This window comes from Habropoda laboriosa, unplaced genomic scaffold (genome assembly GCF_001263275.1).
Source record: "Habropoda laboriosa isolate 0110345459 unplaced genomic scaffold, ASM126327v1 scaffold102, whole genome shotgun sequence".
Lineage (NCBI taxonomy): Eukaryota > Metazoa > Arthropoda > Insecta > Hymenoptera > Apidae > Habropoda > Habropoda laboriosa.
In genome coordinates this window covers 2,710,889-2,729,375 of record NW_017100262.1, presented here as the reverse complement: position 1 = coordinate 2,729,375, position 18,487 = coordinate 2,710,889, and the positions used below count along the sequence as shown (strand labels likewise).

General features: G+C 37.4%; 3 protein-coding genes across 5 annotated transcripts; 1 reads left to right on the top strand and 2 right to left on the bottom strand.

The window, feature by feature from the left end:
- Positions 1 to 150: 150 nt before the first annotated feature.
- LOC108572876 (dnaJ protein homolog 1-like) lies at positions 151 to 5,121 on the top strand. Of its 2 annotated transcripts, XR_001891394.1 has the most exons (3): positions 151 to 328; positions 1,665 to 3,874; positions 5,088 to 5,121. XR_001891394.1 is itself a non-coding variant. In XM_017935202.1 (2 exons), exon 2 carries the CDS (start codon positions 1,676 to 1,678, stop codon positions 2,741 to 2,743), a length of 1,068 nt encoding a protein of 355 aa, XP_017790691.1. In that variant the 5' UTR covers positions 151 to 328; positions 1,665 to 1,675; the 3' UTR covers positions 2,744 to 4,040. The 2 variants fall into 2 exon arrangements, 1 of the variants encoding a protein (XP_017790691.1); XM_017935202.1 differs by lacking the exon at positions 5,088 to 5,121 and having other exon boundaries at positions 1,665 to 4,040.
- Positions 4,427 to 7,429, bottom strand: LOC108572859 (A disintegrin and metalloproteinase with thrombospondin motifs 4). The gene is made up of 4 exons (XM_017935177.1): positions 7,313 to 7,429; positions 6,949 to 7,161; positions 6,076 to 6,857; positions 4,427 to 5,624 (listed from the first exon to the last, which is right to left on the bottom strand). The coding sequence occupies exons 1-4, from the start codon at positions 7,427 to 7,429 to the stop codon at positions 4,427 to 4,429; spliced, it is 2,310 nt and encodes a 769-aa protein (XP_017790666.1).
- A 2,882-nt stretch (positions 7,430 to 10,311) lies between these two features.
- On the bottom strand, positions 10,312 to 18,120 carry LOC108572880 (histone-lysine N-methyltransferase, H3 lysine-79 specific). Of its 2 annotated transcripts, none has more exons than XM_017935210.1 (11): positions 17,637 to 18,120; positions 16,418 to 16,597; positions 16,004 to 16,330; positions 15,638 to 15,905; positions 14,877 to 15,555; positions 14,332 to 14,803; positions 13,628 to 14,254; positions 13,127 to 13,554; positions 12,805 to 13,038; positions 12,466 to 12,716; positions 10,312 to 10,772 (listed from the first exon to the last, which is right to left on the bottom strand). In XM_017935210.1, the coding sequence occupies exons 1-11, from the start codon at positions 17,712 to 17,714 to the stop codon at positions 10,312 to 10,314; spliced, it is 4,005 nt and encodes a 1,334-aa protein (XP_017790699.1). In that variant the 5' UTR covers positions 17,715 to 18,120. The 2 variants fall into 2 exon arrangements, with proteins under 2 accessions (XP_017790699.1, XP_017790700.1); XM_017935211.1 differs by lacking the exon at positions 10,312 to 10,772 and adding an exon at positions 11,804 to 11,869.
- Between the last annotated feature and the right edge of the window lie 367 nt (positions 18,121 to 18,487).

Genomic DNA, 18,487 nt, shown 5'->3' with positions numbered 1-18,487 from the left:
CGTTTCATAAAACGCGCGCACGATTGCCGGTCACATTTTCGATTTATAACTAGAGTGGGGGTTACTGACGTCACCGAATTTGTGCTACGGAACTGCCGTCGACCCATTCTCGAAAGTTCCGGAAGCCACTAGAAGGAAAGTTTGTATATATGGACTGCGCAGCTTACGCGACACTTTAGTACGTGAAGAGAGGTGTTAAATGTTGTTTCGGTCGATCTGTCAGAAACAAACATTTCATCGATCTGCGTAACGTTTTGATTGAAAAGCTCAGTGAATTTAGTGTTAATCGGATTTTCTAATTTATCAAGCAATCGCAAGAATAACAGCGGTAAGTGTTGAACGAAAAATTGTAAACGATGCACCGTAAGGGGGACTTGATTCTGTCAGATGTTCGCGGGGAAAAAAATGGGCGGCTCGCGGTGGGGAGTCGTTCACGTATGTTTGCTCGCCTAATTTCACGATAGATAAACGTTCAAAGTGGAGATTAGGACAGCCATCATGAACACGGTAGAATTTATTTTTACGCTGCTCGAAATCGTTGCACGTTTGTAGGAGCGGACACGTTCGTCGCTTATACGCGCTCATCATTGCCAGAAATAGATATCGGTGAGATATGTACGTGGGTGTGCGTTAGAGAACATCCATACTTTTTTTCTCGAGAATATGCGAAAAAATGGCAGATCATTGACATTATCGCAATTGGTATCTATGCATTGTACCATTGCTCCACCTGTATCTCGATCATTGGGCGAACGCAGCAAGTCTTGCATTTCCATGCTTTTACGAGCCTAATTCGTTTAATAAGCTGGATCTCACCGAAAACGATGTTTTCTAATCTTACAAACTTCCAGAATTACACGATCATTTCACAGTTAGTTATTTTCTTGATTGCAAAACGTATACGTCATGTAACAGCAACGTTTACAGTAACTACTGCAACGTAAAGTTTAACTGTACCAAGGAAAGGTTTCGGTAGTGGATTAGTTTCGGTAAAACAATCTCTTCTGTAGAAATTTCGTTTGGTTCTATTCCAAATTCTGCTCTAATTGTGTAAGAAAATCTAGTAAGTGAAGAAATGAAATAAACAATCTAGGATCGCGATGTTGAGTGGTGTATGTAATGAAAGAAATCATTTCTGTACCCGCTAAGGTAATCTGTGAAAGATAAAAACAGTTCTTTGTGCTGTGTGACGTCGATGTCGTACTTGAAACTTCAGAAAGAGCCGCACTTTTTATGGTCACGTTGCGTTAAACGTCGTTTCCAAAACTGTCGATATAGAACATCATACGGTTCTCGAAAAACGTGTATGTAAAATGATGTAATATTTCGTTCGAAATACGCATTGTTATGTATACGATGATCGCAATATGTAAAACGATATCAGAGTAAAATACGAATTTTTTTAAATCCCCTATTTGTCAGAGAAAAATAAAATTGTAAAATGTTTCATGTGTCATAGAACTATCTATAGTTTGATACGAAATAATTTAAGTAGATTGAAATAAGTGCTCATAATTGAACCATTTGATGGTTTAGGGAGACGAAATGTAATTGAATAGTTACAAAAGAAAAGATCAGAATATATTGAATTTTTTCATAAACAAATTTTCAACATTTATTATCATGATGACAATGTATCAATCTTGTTATTTCAATTGTTGCAGATCAGTGACCAATGGGGAAAGATTACTATAAAATATTAGGCATAAGCAAAAATGCCAGTGATGATGATATTAAAAAGGCTTACAGAAAGTTAGCTTTAAAGTATCATCCTGATAAAAATAGGAGTGCTGGGGCAGAAGAAAAATTTAAGGAAATAGCAGAAGCTTATGAGGTACTTTCTGATGCTAAGAAGAGGGAAGTCTATGACAAATTTGGAGAGGAAGGACTGAAAGGAGGAGCTGGATCTGCAGGAGGAGGTGGTGGTGGTACAACATATACATACCATGGAGATCCAAAGGCAACCTTTGCTCAATTCTTTGGTTCTGCTAGCCCCTTCCAAGCATTCTTTGAATTTGGAACTCCTATTGGAAACAGAGTGTTTAACCTTCATGATGATGACATGGACATTGATGATCCACTTGGTCTGGGAATTGGTCATCATCAACGTCAAGGTGGCCAAGGTGGAGCCTTTAGGTCACATTCTTTCAACTTTGTTGGACCTAACTCAGGCAGGGGAGGCAACAAAGACCGTGCTCAAGATCCTGCCATAGAACATGATCTGTATATCACTTTAGAAGAAATTCTACATGGCTGTACGAAAAAAATGAAAATCTCCAGACGTGTTGTACAACCTGATAACACTACCAGAAAGGAAGACAAAGTTCTTACAATTAATGTAAAACCAGGATGGAAGGCAGGCACTAAGATCACCTTCCAGAAAGAAGGTGACCAAGGCCGTGGAAAAGTTCCAGCTGATATTGTTTTCATCATCAGAGATAAACCCCATCCTCTGTTTAGAAGGGAAGGCAGTGATATAAGATACACTTGTAAATTAAGCTTAAAACAAGCTTTATGTGGCACTGTCATTGAAGTTCCTACGCTTACCGGCGAAAAAATCAACTTAAATTTGACAAGAGAAATTGTTAAACCTAATTTGGTCAAGAGGATTCCAAATCATGGCCTACCATTCCCAAAAGAACCACCAAGGAAAGGTGATCTTTTGGTTTCATTCGACATCAAATTCCCCGATGCATTAACGCAAGATACAAAGGACATACTGTATGATACTCTGCCAAATTGAGAACACAAAATTGAAGGAAAAAAAGAAAGGATAATTGTCATCACAACGACAGTCCTCTAATCGTCCCAATTGACGAGACTAAACACTCGTGTACGTTCTAGTACATAAAGCGTGGTTAGAGAGCTGTGAAAAAATATTTGTTGAGGCGAAGCAAATAATAATTTTATCTCATAGCTAGGAAAATGTGATTTTTCCATTAGTCAAGTGTAAAAGAAAGTCAGTTTTTTGATTCGGATTTAGACAGGCTTATTTTCGTTAGAATTCGGAACGAAAGAAAAGATGGAGGATATGTTGCTTTGGTAGTACAGTGAAATGTACTTTGCCTTTACATGCGGGAAGAAAGATCCTAAATAGTGATTAAAAACGAATATATTACACTAAGTTATATGATTTAACAGAGAGAGAGTCTGTTACAGTGCAACTCTGTATGAATGCGATCTGATTAATTTTGTTCATTCTGTACATTCAGAGTATGTATTATGATATATGCATCTTGGGTGAATGAGTGTGTATTTGTGCGTGTGTGCATAGTCTGTAAGTATTGCTCTATGGCGCGGATTTGTATGAACGGTAGTTTCGTGGAAGTATGACAAATTGAGCCACCATCATTGTGTTCAAATCGTCATGTTTCTTCCCTCTTTTCTATTTTATTTCATTATTCATGTATCATGATTTAATTCGTTTTTGTTCTCAATGAAACGTGTATACGCAGTAAGAAGCTAGACGAGTATATTTAAAAGCGTTAAAAAGAATTACGACTTTACTTGTTTTTCTTTACACGCTCGCAGTGATCAGTGGAACATTTTGTCATATGGAAGCAGATGTGCCTGTAAACGACTATTTGTAATATCGAGCTGATTGTTTTCTTATGTAACGCGACTTCTTAATTTTAATGGTTGGTTAATTATTTGTACGCTAAAATAATATCGATACAATTAAGTGACACGATTTTGTATTTTTATTGGATCCTTTTGTCTCATGATTCGCTCCTACGCTGGATATAACATCGGGACACTCCTAAAATAGACAGCGAAGTAGGTGACGTCATCGTCCTATCTCCCGAGATACTTTCACACAAGTGCGTGGCGAAACAGTAGAATTTCAGTGTAAATACGTACGCGTACTGCACACGTAAGTAAAGTGTTCACCCTTTAATTTTATATACGTGTACACATATTATATTTATATTGATATACAATTTATCTGATATATCGACATATTTATATTTATATTGTATATACGGCATGAAGGAGGCGATCAAGCAATAATATTAACGAAACAAATAAAAATAAGTAGAAACACCACAGATATCTTTTACATGTAAACTATTCGAACCATTAATTTGAATTCTAAAAGAAAATTGTTTCATAATCACCAATTCATCGATGCTCAACACGATTTTTAGCCAAATGTATCACATTCGAAATAAATCTGTAAACTTTCGAATTTCTTACTTTACCTCGAGAAGTTGGTAGAATTTCATTCTTGCCTAATCGATTGTACTTGAAGATTCTCTTGATAGAGGGCTTATTCTAACTGTATAGTAAAACCTACAAAAACGAAATGAAAGAACTTCGTTCGATAAAAGAGGTACTTCTTACAAATAAAAGACCAAAAAAAAAGAAAAAAAGGCTGCCTGAGAAAAGAAACGTAAAATCCATTGGCAAATAACACCGACGAACTTTACTTTCTCATACGGTATAACGACTCGAAGACTATTTCCTCCGTCGGTTTCACCAGTTCCACGTAATCTTTATCGATCCATTCGTCGTCGTCCGGCGGAAACCCAATACCGTGCGACAAGGAGGTCAAGAGGGGCAATCCATCGGGGCCCAAGCTGAAATACTTGATCACCTGATCATTCAAACCAAGCCCTCCGGCGGCATGTGCGTTCTGAGGTCCGAACACCATGTCGTCCCTATCGTTCGTACGATCCTTCAGCTGCGTTTTCTCGAAGTGAAAATTCTCCGGCAGACAGTGGTGCTGGCGACAAAAATAATTTTGTCCCTCCTCGGTGTGGCACCATGTTCCATCTGGAAAGTATGGGTCAAGGCCAAGGTCGTTTAATTCCACGCGCGGCGTGTAATAAGATGCTATGTCTTTTCGCCGACAGAATATAGCGCAGGCCATCCATGGCCTTTCGGTTTCGTGCGGCGCTTGCAGTCCGCCACCCTTGCCGTCCAATTCTGGCAATCTTTCGCTGAATTCGCCGCACCTAAGTGTCGCGAAATCAACGATACTCTTACGTTTCTTCTTGCATAAATTATCATCCCTACATAATGCAACGTCGTAATGTAACCCTTGACAACCTGTTTCAGTGTTCTTCGGTGTTGGTTTGTTACAGAAACGTTGTCTATTTCGATAACCGGTGGATTTGAATAAACATCCACTTTTACACGGGCCATTTTTCCAATCGCTCCATCCACCAGGTTGAACGAAAGGTATGTTCGAGCCTGGATAAATTTGTAGCGAATTTTTACATTCACCACCGCGGCACTCCTTTCCCGCAGCACAGTATGTTCCATCCAAAGCTGGTCCAGCGAAGTAGTAACCGCTTCTATGCGGCGTCTTACACTGCAAAGACTCGCAGGCTTTGTAAAACGTGGCAACGGTAGCGTCTTTATCGCGAAGAAGCACTTCACATTGTCTCTTCGCGGTCCATTCTCTTCCAGGAAGATTGAAGAATCTCGTGTGATCTAGCCGACTGTTGCTTGGAGGAGTTGACTTGTCTGCTAAGCAGGGTTTCATGTATGAAAGCTTTTCAGCCACGTCGCGGCTGCATTCTGACCAAATTGTCTCGCCGTTGGTACCTCTGCTAGGGGACATTATGTAGCCGTCCTTTGGACACGAGTTACCCGTCGAATCATGATGCATTCCTAAGCTTTTTAGGGAAGAATGGTTAGTATACTTGCTGGATATTCAACGTGGATCGCCTAATTATCTTCTCTGGCTGTGATGGTACAAGAACACTTTTTTTTATGGAAGAAATGGCAAAGAATGATTGGAAGTTTCATATTTGATACAAAATTATAGAGTTAAAGGTCATTTTAAGGTTATATTATCTGCTACAACATAGAATAGAAAACAATATATATATTCATTTAAAAAACAACATAGGTGATCTTGAGAAAGGCACAAAAAAAAATTCATCTCCCATCGTATTTACCATTTGAGATTATTTTAATTAGTTAGAAGAATTTTCTCTTACCACTATAGCTATATAGAGAAGATAATTAGATGGCCTATGTTACACAGACTACCCTGTATATTTTTCAATTTCTTTTAATATTTTACTATTTCAATTCTTCGCAATTCTACTGCTTGACACTTACTTATGTCCAATTTCGTGAGCAGCTATGTAAACAGAAGTGAAACCAGCCGATGGAAATGGTTTTCCAAACTGATTAGTGACGCCTAATTCAGCGATAACGCACGAATACTGGTCGATGCATAATCCACCTACAACTGCCAGCCCCATCGTCGCGCTGTTCTTCTGTCCAGCTTCCGTAACGTAGAAATCTAGACCAGAAACGTAGAGGCTCATGTCCCAGTGATTAGGATGAAACTCATCCGGAGGATTCTTCTTCATCGAGTAACTGCAAAAGGAGTCCAACAATCGTCCACGTTCACCACCGTGATCCGGTAGATCTCTAGGTTGCTTCTGCATGATATCCAATCGAACGAGAGAGATATCGATGGTGACACCTAAACTTGGATGATGGTAGACAGCTTGCACGCCGTTTACGTAGGCTAGCAGCATGTCGAGAATCTGTTCGTCGTTCCTGTCGAAGAATGGGGAGAAAAGATTGTAGCCAGCCTCGTCGAAGAACAGTGCCAATTCTAATGTCAGAGCATCGTTTGGGTTATTTCTGTATAGATTTTCGTCCGGTTCTCCTATCTGATTTCCTTCTATAAGATCGTTGTACAACGGTGCACGATTGTACTTGGGCTGATCTTCGTAAAATTGGAAAGGACCGTAAGCTCTCTTGACGACGTGAGGCTCGCCTAACGTGTCTGAACGTTCTCTGATCACATGATCGTCGAAGAACGAGATTTCTTCATTCTGAAGCGGCGTGATCTCTAACGTGACGTTCTCCAGAAAGACCAAACCATGCTGAAAGAGTATCATTTTACGAACACGCACATGTTTCCCTTTCGCGTTACGAGGGGATACCTTCGAAAATCAGTGTACACATAATACTGACCACGCCACGTTCTCCACAGAGACTCACCGCAGCGGAACTGAAATCGTTTCTGTGAAGATAATGGCACGAGATCGATTTACCGAGTTCCGGGACCTCTTCGAATGTGTCCTCGTCGGTGTGCTTCCAAACTTGAAACCGAGAAGCTGTGATCTTATCGTTTCTACGTAACGTTAAGTCGACCGACTGATCGAACGCTTTGAAACTTAACGGTACCTGTAATTCGTTAACTCGAATGATACAAATGAGACGAATTACTCTAATATATAGAAAGAAAAAACGAAGAAGAAGAAGTAATGTGCCACTCTGACGACGTTTATGGTTTATAGATGTTACGTTGAGTGTGAATTTATCGAAAGTATAATACCTCTATCCTATCTTCCGCGTTCCACAATGGTAATAAAACAATTTCAATGTCCTGCATGTCCGTTGCACACGTTACACTGAATAAAACGAACAAGACCGTTTCTAACACGAAGGCCATTGCGCGCGTTTATAAATTTCAAGTTCAAGTACACTTTAGAAGAATGACAAACTTGTTCTTATATATACATATATATAGGCGCCGTGTGGGTGCATTTAGCGGTTGCGACACCCGTATGCACACCGTTTATCTTTTAGCAAAAATATATACACAATACGAGATGCATATGCTGGCACCTGTATTGAAAATGTCATTGACACTGAGATTTGAATGAATTGCGCAATAATAATGCATGACTTCTACGCGTTAAGATATATCGATGGATGCATAGGGAACGGAAATTCATTAAGAAGCACAATTCTTTATCTCCTTTTTTTTTTCTCCTTTATTTCTTTATGAATTTCCTATTCTATGCAACTTACGCGTATAATATACACACGTCAGATGATAGAGAAAAAAATAGAAAAATAAGATGTATATGTATATTCGTTTTGTTGCAATGTGAATTGTGATAAACAGCAATTGTTATGGAACGGTTAAGAATTTAATAAATCAAGATAAAAATGTGGTATATTTCAATGCATTGGTTACTCGATGTACAAAACAGATACTGTATGAAATATAATCTGTTCAGGTAGAACTTTGTACTTTGTTGCATTATATCTACAGATACTGTTTACATCTGTTTCATCGGTTCTATAAAATCGTGTTACGATCATTTCTTGTGTGTGTTTGTATGTGTGTATATATATATATATTTCTCACCATTATTCGCTCACGCAGCAAATCAATGAATTACCCTAACAAATGTACTAGCGTGTTCCTTTTAACATAATCAGGCAACATCGTAATAAATTTCTTCTCTTCCTGATGATATACGCTTAAAAATGTGTCTACCATCCCTATGCTGTTCTTTCTCTCTTATTTCATATCCACGACACCGGAAGAGATCGGGTGACGGAAAGATTGGTAACAATACAACATCGGTTTTTTTTTGTTTTCTTCATTTTCATAATTGTACTACGTGATTCATAATTTACGTTTGAATTTTCTTTTCTCATTGGTTGATTTGAAAACCGAAGTGGTAAGCCACGCAATATGGAAGGTAGGAATGAAAGAGAAAATATGCTTGTTACAAAAAACCTTAGTATTAAAATATTTCAATAAAAACAATAAATAATAATCATGATCAATAATAAAATTAATAGAAGATATTCGGCAGTGTATATAACACGCTAAACTTGGCAGGTGCCTACATCGTTATTTTAATTATATCGTATTAATGTATAAGGGGGATTATTAAATAATTCGATAACTAATTACAATCATACACGGCGAGCGATCGATATTTTTTTTTTCTCTTTTGCTCTCCAATATTGTTTTTTTTTGTTCGTCTATACAATTCAATCCGTGACAGTTGCGCTCCGGTTGATTATTCTCCTTTTCACTTTCCTGTTTTTTTTTTTTTTTTTTAACCATTTTTACACAACTTTCCGCACTATATTTACGACACAATGACTAAAAAATCTTTTTATACAACATGGATACGCGCGTACTTACGAAAAAGCGCGCCCGCATCTTATTTACAAAAGTCGAACACCTCGAATTCACCAGCGAGATTATTTCGAGTCCGATCAACACACCATTCTTCGCTGGGAAGTTTGTTTTTCTCTCTATATGCAACTCTCGTAGAGAGATCGTTCTTTGGATTATTCTGCACAATCTTACAAATCAGTGGGTAAATTTGTGCCGAAGAAACGAAAACAAAAATAAAACAAAAAAAAAAAGACAGTGATCAATTAGCTTTAACTTCCAGGTTAGTTGAAATGACTATTCTTCGCTGTCTGTCGTCATATACATTTATGAGCAACAGTGAACACTTCGATATATCGTATCCGCCGGAAACGAGTGGAGGATACGGAGCCGCGTATAAAATTTGCAGCGAATATTTGCTACGAACACACGTAGGTTTTGGTAGCTTCTTTTCCTTTCTGTTTTTCTTCTTTTTTTTTCAACTAATACGTTTTAATTGCGACGTCTATAATATATGGTACATTCTTTACACAGCACTTTTCTTTCTTTTTCTTCTTCTTTCATTGCCCTACTACATTTCACATACAACAGTCATATACCATAATTATAGATGCACCTGCGTTTTACAGTTTATTTCTTCCTTCATTTTGTTCTCAAGGAATATAATCTCTATGGTATTAGCATATATTTATGAAGGCAAACACATTCTCACCGTATGTCATGTATCAAATCGATAATGATAATCCTCTAAATTGCGTGTTTTTCTTCTTCGTTTCCCAAAAATTGTAGTGGCTAATAATATTAAGTTAAAATGCTTATCAGTGAGTAATGTATAACAGCGTCTTTCCGTCTTTCACATTTCAATATACGCGCGCGTGCTCGCGAGTGTGTATACGGCTAAATATTAAATACTTTTTTTTTACGATCGAAATATAACCTCAATTTCGCAGTACATTTAGCCTCACGATACAAGTCCTCCATTAAATATATATATTCCCAACAACGAAATATATAATAAAACGAGAACCAATTATCGAGCCATTCTCGTTCGGCTCAAACGTTGCTTGTTCATTAGCACAAAATAAAGAAGAAAGAAAAAAAAAGATTTCAGCCCGAACTCGGGAGCCGTGCTTCGTGATCGAGTCGAACTAAAAAAATGCAACATTGTACACATTTCGTAATAATTAAAAATTACTTTAAACACCACACTACCAAGAAGCATGGATGTTAAGGAGGGAAATAACATTTCTACTACAAAAAGAAACGATACATCCGCGTTCGAGAAACGCGGTACTCACGTTTGAATTTAATTCAGCAAACCTAACAGCCATATAAGAAAGAGAGAGATAAAGAACCCGTTAAAAAGCTTAATATACTCGCTCTTTAAGATACGGTGTATAAAAAGTTGATTAAGATTGTTCGTCATTCGAAGGCCACTGTCCTGAATGATTCCAATCCCAATCTTTGCCTTTAGGACGAAACTTACTGGTGCTACCAGAATTATTCCAATCTCTATGAAAAAACTTTTTCTTAAAATGATGACGCTCAGGATCCGGTTGACGTTGATATTTTAGAGGCACCGAGGATGATGTACTGCTACTGCTGCTGCTGCTGCTCGTACTACTGCTGTTGGATGGATTCGGTGGACGAGGACTGGTCGGTGAAGGTGTACGAGGAGGTCCAAGTGCTTCGTCCGGCGATGGAATCACTGGTGGAGGTCCCGTGACGGTACTATCCGATCCTAAACCACTATCAGGACTTGTGTTCACTCCCTCCGTCGATCTTCTTCGCTTGTCCAGCTCCGTGGACGCGAACGCAACCAGTCTGTCGAATCCAGAACTGATACGGTCTTGCCAATCTGCCTCTCCATCTGCAAAATGACTTGGACTTAGTTGCTGTACCGCTTAGGCATCGTAAGACGGTACAACGTATTTTCATAAAAATAAGCCAATAACCCTTCTCACTATCAATATAATAATGTGTTTGTACTCTTGCAACTGTTACTATGTCAACTACATTGTTTTTTTTTTTTAATGAATGGATTTTAGTAGATATGTTCACATATATGTGAGTGAATTATAGATGTTATGCAATGGAATGGTATTATTGATAAAATGGAAGGATATTGTCCAGGGTATTGTGTATGACAAATAGTATTTTGATGATAGCATATGAGAGATTGTATTATCTGAAATATGGTTGAAAGAGGTAGGAGAGTAATAAAGATTAAGCTCTGTAAATATTGGAACATCATGTGGTTAGTAAATAGGATTTTTATGTATAATACAGCATTTCTTTTTTGTTTTTCAATTGCATAATTGATTAAGTAATATGATGTGTATCATGTTTATATATATCATGTACAGTACCTTGTAACATCCACTTCATCGTTTCTTGTACAACATGTACAAGTACTCAATGAAGGAAACACTACATTAATCGTATTTAATATATTATCCTATCATGCAGAAAAGCATGCACCTAAATTACAAAAAAACCCATCAACTAAAGATACACTATATTCATATAAATCTAACATGCCCTGTTTGTTCTTGAATCTCTTAATATGCACAAGTAGACTGCAAATGTGAAATGATCTGTATCGGCGGAAATTTTTCTCGATCGAATTTTTCGAGTCTGGCTTATTTTCATGGAAATATTTTAATCGAATTTTGACATTATTGTATCGATTGTATGAATGGTTAAAGATAGCTAAGAGAATTGAATTTTTTTTATTTATCAAATGGCTGTAATAATGATAGTAAAAAAAACAAAAAAAAAAACAGAATTTTGAACAACCCCTGTGGGATAACTCACCAGCAACCACGAACCAACCCACAGGCAGCCGTAACTTTTTGATTTCTCCCTCTGAACGTGTCTCAATCTCTAATAAAACAAGCTTCAAGGGTTGTGAGTGAGATTGAGTATGTGACAGACAGATCTAACCAACAAACAGCTACAGTGCATCTAACAAATACAGCAAACAACAACAAAAATAAATATAAATAAAGATCAAGTACCAGCTCCATAAGATAAGGTAAACCATAGACGATTTTTTTAAACCATTAGTGCATAAAAAAAAACTAATAAAAGATGCATAGCAGAAACTAATACAACAGTGTTTAAAAAAAAGGTAAAGCAGAGGGTTTAGTAAAAGTTCTGTATAGCAAAGGTATAAAAGTATTTATGAGCAGAGTAAATATAAATCATACACCTGATATATAGCAAGATCAAAATACTAATAGTTAGAATGTAAAAGTATTTATCATTAATTTCAAAATTTATTCTATTCTATTACTGAGTTGGTAATTTGTACTGCTAAGTAGGGTTGTACTATAAAACTGAATTTTTATTGGTAAGTTCAGTAATTTTATTATTTAGTTTTTTAATATATTTTAACATGTTAAAAAGTTTTTAATATATCAATGTTTCTTCTTACAGCCAGTGTAGGAAGCATATTTCAAAACTTGAATATATACATTCCAAAGCATTTCCTATTCTAATACTTTTACAGAACGCATAATAGAAGAGAAAGAATAAAAATATGAATATATTCTGCTTACCGTCATCGCCAATACCGTTTCGTTGTCTCTGCGTTGTCATTTGGGGTTCATCGACTAGTGGCGTAGACGTATTAGAATGTGGTTCTACGAGAGGGCTTAATGGCGCTCCACTTGTGCTTACTGACGATACGACTGCCTCTGTTTTTACTGACACTGAGGGTTGTGATGGACAAATAGCCGTCACCATACCATTTGTTGTCGCACTGCCATTATTGTTACTACTGGTTGCATATCGAGGGTACGGTTGAAATCTACCACAAAAAAAAAGAAAAATAAGGATTAGATGGTAATTTCATCCAATATGGGATGGAGAAAAAAATGTAGACGAAATTCCAATACCTTCTATTCGTAGAAAGCATTGGTTCTGTTTTTGGGTTGGGATTATTTAATATGCGAGCATGTAAAGATGCAGCTAATCCTTCTACTGGCAAAAGTTCACCGTTTGATGTAGCCTGTGATGAATGTAATGATGGTGGAGGATGGGTCTGCGCGAGCGACTGAGAAGGATTGTCAGTGAAATACGACTCATGATAAGGTTTGATGTCTGCGCGAGGTAACTGAACTGGTGTATATCTAAATAAGAAAAGACAGATAAATTATAACATGGAACTGCCTATACACACAAACATAATTACTCTCAGATAAACATATAATACGATACCTTTGTGGTTGTGTTACTGGAGTGAATAATACGGATGATCTCGAAGTAGTGGTTGGAGTACATGTTGAAACTGTAGAAGATGTTGGTGCATAACTCGCTACGTGCGCAAGAGTTGACAAACCAGCATCACCCTCTGCACTAGCTGGTCTACTAATAGGAGAATATACAGCTTCCGGCCTTATCATTGCGCTCATATCGACAGCCGCATTTATTATGGATTGATTGGATATCTCTAGCGTTCTTTCTATTTCTCCACTGACCAAATCACCAATTGTTCTAGTACCGAGCAGTCCGCTTCCTCCTGTTACAATACGATTGTCATGACTCGGTTGCCTAGAGTCGATTGTTGGCCTGTCGGTTGGTGTTAAATGAGAAGAAAGACGTTCCTGAGATAGATGACGGCGAAGTGCTAACTTCGCGGGTGAAACCTATAAGAGGATGATTGAAATTATTTATATATTGGATGTATAATTAATATATCGGGTGTAACCGTAAACTTACCTGTGTGTAATCAGGCGTAGAAACATTTTGTGGTAATGCAATACGTTTTCTATCTGGTTCAGTCTGATTTTGTAATTGCACCTGTAGTTGCATTTGTTGTTGTTGTTTATTTCTATTTTGTTGATCTTCGTTCAACACACTTGTAATAATACTCTTTAACCTATCTTCGAAATTCGCAACCCTAGGAGGTTCCTGTGTTCTATTTGATGCTTCCTTATTACTTGTCTGCGATTGTGAGGATGATATGGATGACGGAGTAGTAGAAAAACTGAGAGATGCTTGTGGCAGTCTGGTTCTAGAATTGCTACTGGTACTGGTATTTTGTCTGTTTAATATTCGGCCAGCTTCTATTTGCCTGCCTGTTTCTAAAATCTTTTGCGCCAGTATTTCCGGATTGTTCTCCTGTATCTTTCCGATATCAGGGACATCCGGCCATTCTTGCGATCTGGAACGTCCTTCTCTGTTTTTCCGCGACGATCCACTTTTTCCATTTTGTTGTTGATGATGATGTTGATTTTGCGAATGTTTAGAGCCTATCGCTTCTCTTTGTTGTTGAACCATTGCAGCAACTTGTTTTTCATTGCTTGCTCTTTCCAATACGTTTAATTCATGTTCCAATTTGGATACCTATGAGTTTATTAGAGTTCAATTTATACATTTACATATTATTTTCTCACTGTACATTAACTTGTAATAGTACTAACCTGACAGTGTAGTCTTTTACGCTGAGATAGAGTTGCCGAAATTTCTTTCAATATATAATCCTGCGTGAGTGGTTGCGGTGGATTTGATATGCTGTTTGTGTTTGTGAGATTACTATACTTCTCTTGCAGTTCTTGATGTCTAAGCGCAGTTAATCTCGACTGTTCATTTTCCATGGATGCGACTTGAGCTTGTAGTTTACTTGCTTTAGCTTGTAACTGTTTGTGTCTAAGAACAATTTCTTTAGCCTTGGCAAGTAAATCTCCAGGCGATGTTGCATTTATACCTAACTCGGTCATCCTTGCTTTCAAAAGTGCTACGCTATCGTCAATCAATACTTTTATCTGCTTTTCTAGTTGCGCCGCTCTCGACTGTAATTTTGAATTTCTCTCTCTTTCTTTTGCGATATCTGTATTGACTGACACTCTGTACGAAGGAGTTCTCATTGATTCTAACATGAGCATGAATTGGTCCCTGTATAAAAACATCAATTTATAGAAAAAAATTCGTACAGTACATGTCCTCCATTTTATAAAAACAAACATACCTGTACAAGTCCAAAAGTATTTGTAAAGCATACGGAGTGGCGGACGGAGCAGGTGGTATACTAAGTTCTTCATGCACAGAGGTGGAATGTGACTGTAATGAAAGTGATAATGAAGACAGCTGTTGATCCACGCAACCAGGCGCGGGTGGTGGTTTCTTTCCTAAAGCTTGAGGAGATGTGCTAAGTAATGTTTGACTATGCAGCAGGTCCAAACCAGATATATTAATCGCTTTCTTAGGCTTGGACTTCTTCACTCCTCTTCCTCTCTGTCTACCCCTAGCTGGCGGTCTTGTTATACCATTTGATTTTCTATTTAATTTTCTACGAATCTTATTTGGTTGCCGACGATTTTTCATATTATTCTCATCTCCGTCTGAATCGCTATTCGTTCCCTGTTTTTCCGAATGATTCGGACTTTCTAATTGTCTCGAAAGATCTCGTTTCGCTCTGTCACCTCTCTCACCCCTATTTGTAACCTTATTACTACTGCTGGCAGTGTTATTTATCACAGAATCAGAGTTTTCATCGCCACCTTGCTTATTATTTTTTAATCGATGGAAATAACGTTCTAGCTTGGTACGATCAATTACGTGTAAATAATAAGACACTGGTTTACCAGTCCACGACACAGAGCCCTTTAGCGGTGACATTTCCGAGACGTGCATTATTGTACCAATATCTGTAAATAAAGAATTCGTGTTTCTGAACTTATAAAAAAAAAAATAAGTAAGAAAAATATTTATATAAATAAAATATATTACCACTAAGATTTCTATCCGTGATGCGAAAGTTGAGGGGGCAAAATGACTTTGACGATACTATACGTGCACCATCCCGCAAATCAGCAAATCGTTCTTTCAACTGGTGATCCACCGTTGGACCGAATGCAAAATTATTGACAAAAACAATTGTAGCTCCAGTAATGCTTTCACGATGTTCGTCAGCTAAAAAATCGCCTTTTACCAAACGATATTCGCCGCATCTTTTTCCATACCAATTCAACCATTTACGAAAGTTTACTTCCATACTCTAATATTTGACAGAAATAAGAAACTTGTACACATAAAAAAAAAACTGTGCTCAACTAAGTGGCATTATCTTAAAAGTCTATTAAACAAATAACATACCTGTGCATATCTTGATGGTACATCAGCTCTTTCAACACCAATACAAATTTTACACAAAGTTGCTGCAGCCATTTGTAAAACTACTTGACCAACTCCAGATCCCAAATCAACAAATACATCATCCTCTGTTACATCAATTTGATCAATCATTTGACAGACAAGCTCATAACTTGTTTCTCCATATACTTCTGGTGAAAAGGGCTCATACTGATTTAATTTATCTGGTTCCACTACTGCTTGATTATATGTTTGTTGAAGTATATGCCTTAATAAACCACGACTGGGTCTTTTATTTAGCCTCTGAGATGGTAAACTAGTGCCCTTCTCCTATATCAAATTATTTTAAATCATGAGAATATGAAATTATAAAATAGTGATTAATCTTTTTTTTTTTTACTAAACACATTTACTTACCAGCTGAACTAAACTATCAATTGCTCTATTAAATCTGTCACATAAATTTTTCATACTTTCATAATCTCTTGTGTTATAGTCACACAGAATGTTATTTTCTAGTGGTAATTTTAAATCTGGCAAATCTTCACAAACCCATCGCATTGTTTCAACAACATCAAGTGCACCATCGTGACGATCCTATAATTGATTGATATAACTTGTTTAAGTAAAATAATGCATCAATCTGATAAACATTAATTAAAATTGTGTTAAATTATTTAGAATTTCAAGCACAAAATGTGAAAGTATTTCCTCAAGTATGAATATAACTACAATATATTTCAAATTGTTTTATTGCCAGTCAATATTTTTGAACCAACAGAAAATTTTTTACCTCAGATATATTTTATAGAACTAGGTTCAACAGAAGGTACTGTAAACAGAGGACAAGTTATATACTAATAAAAATTTACAGAATGCCATAAAGTGTACCTCTTATTTCTTGACATTTTCTACTGTCATAAATCACTATCCTTGAGTTTACTGCTACAAGTACAGATTTGTTTAAATAACCATTGAATAACTATCTATATATTTCAATGTATACAAAACATATGTTTAAAAATATAAATTAACAACATTACATGAACATTACTATATCAAAATTTAATTGTTTTATTAAAAAAGCATTTACAATTTAATATAAATAATTTCACATGTATACAAAATATAATTTACAATAATGTTATGTCAATAAATCTGATTGATTAGTATCTAAATGTACAATCGTAGTAGTAATTACGAACATTCGATAAATAATTTACGTTACGTAATGAATATGAAACGATTAAGTCAAGAGTTATAAAACCATTTAAAGAAAGAATAAACGAATAATGATGTCTGTATTCTTCCTCTCTTACATATGTACACACGCGCACACACACATACGCATAAGTGTGCACAGTGTGCAATTAAAGATTGTATGTGTAAATAGTTATTAATAATCACGCGATAAAGAAAACTCGAAAAAACTCGGACGTTTTTATACGTTCGGTGTAATATAAACGTGACAGTATAACAAAATAATGAAGCGAAGAATTCGCGTCATACGATACATGCACGATCAGCTGTGAGTATGCGAGATAAACGACAGGTCACACGGTAACTCGCTATATGGAATATCGCGGATCTCTTATACAGAATGATTCCCAGTATACAATTAATGAAATTTACTCACAGATCCGGATCCGGAGGTGAGGGGCCATTGATAGACGATCGGTTCTGCTCCGGCTGGCGAGTGCAGGCGCAGCTCCATTTTAACAGGGCCGTCGTCCTCGTCCCCGTCGTCGTCGCCGTCCACTTCTTTAGTAAAGCGTTTCGTTCGCAGGCCCAGCTCAGGATGTATGACGTAACCACTTGAATTAACCGTTCGGTGGAGGATCGTGGTTGCTCGTCCTCCACGCACTAGGACACTACCACCACGTAGACGACGCTCGCGGACCCCCCCCGCTCCGCGGTTACTTCCCCGGACATGAAAAGACACGAAGGGCCACTTTCAGCGACCGTCAACCCTCGGGGACAAGCGTCAGCCTCAAAGGCGGGCATTCAACTTCGACGCGACGATGGAGAGTGCGAATGGAGCTCGCCAAAACGGCCACCAGGAACACGGAACACGAGGCGCAGAATAGAAAAACACTGACAGACTATTGTGCTGCTCGAGAAACAGCGGTTTGGGGGGGATGACGACATCAAAACATGGCGTCATGTCTCTTCCTTCTACCGTATCGTGCTCGTGCGGCAGCACATCCGGGTGTTCCGCGCCAACTTGCACTATTGCGCATGCGCCTCGGGAACCGTTGAACTTTCGACCGCGGATACAACTTTCTTGTTGTGTTATTATTTCATATTTTTTTAACAATCAGTTTATTTCTTATTTCCTTGCGAAATATAGATTTATTAGGACTGTTATAATCTAACGGGGATATTAACAGGGTCGTTACAAGAGATTGTTTCCAATGTCATACTGTGATGTAATAATTTGATAACGCGTTTAGGATTACAAAACTTCTGTAGACTGGAAAAAAATTA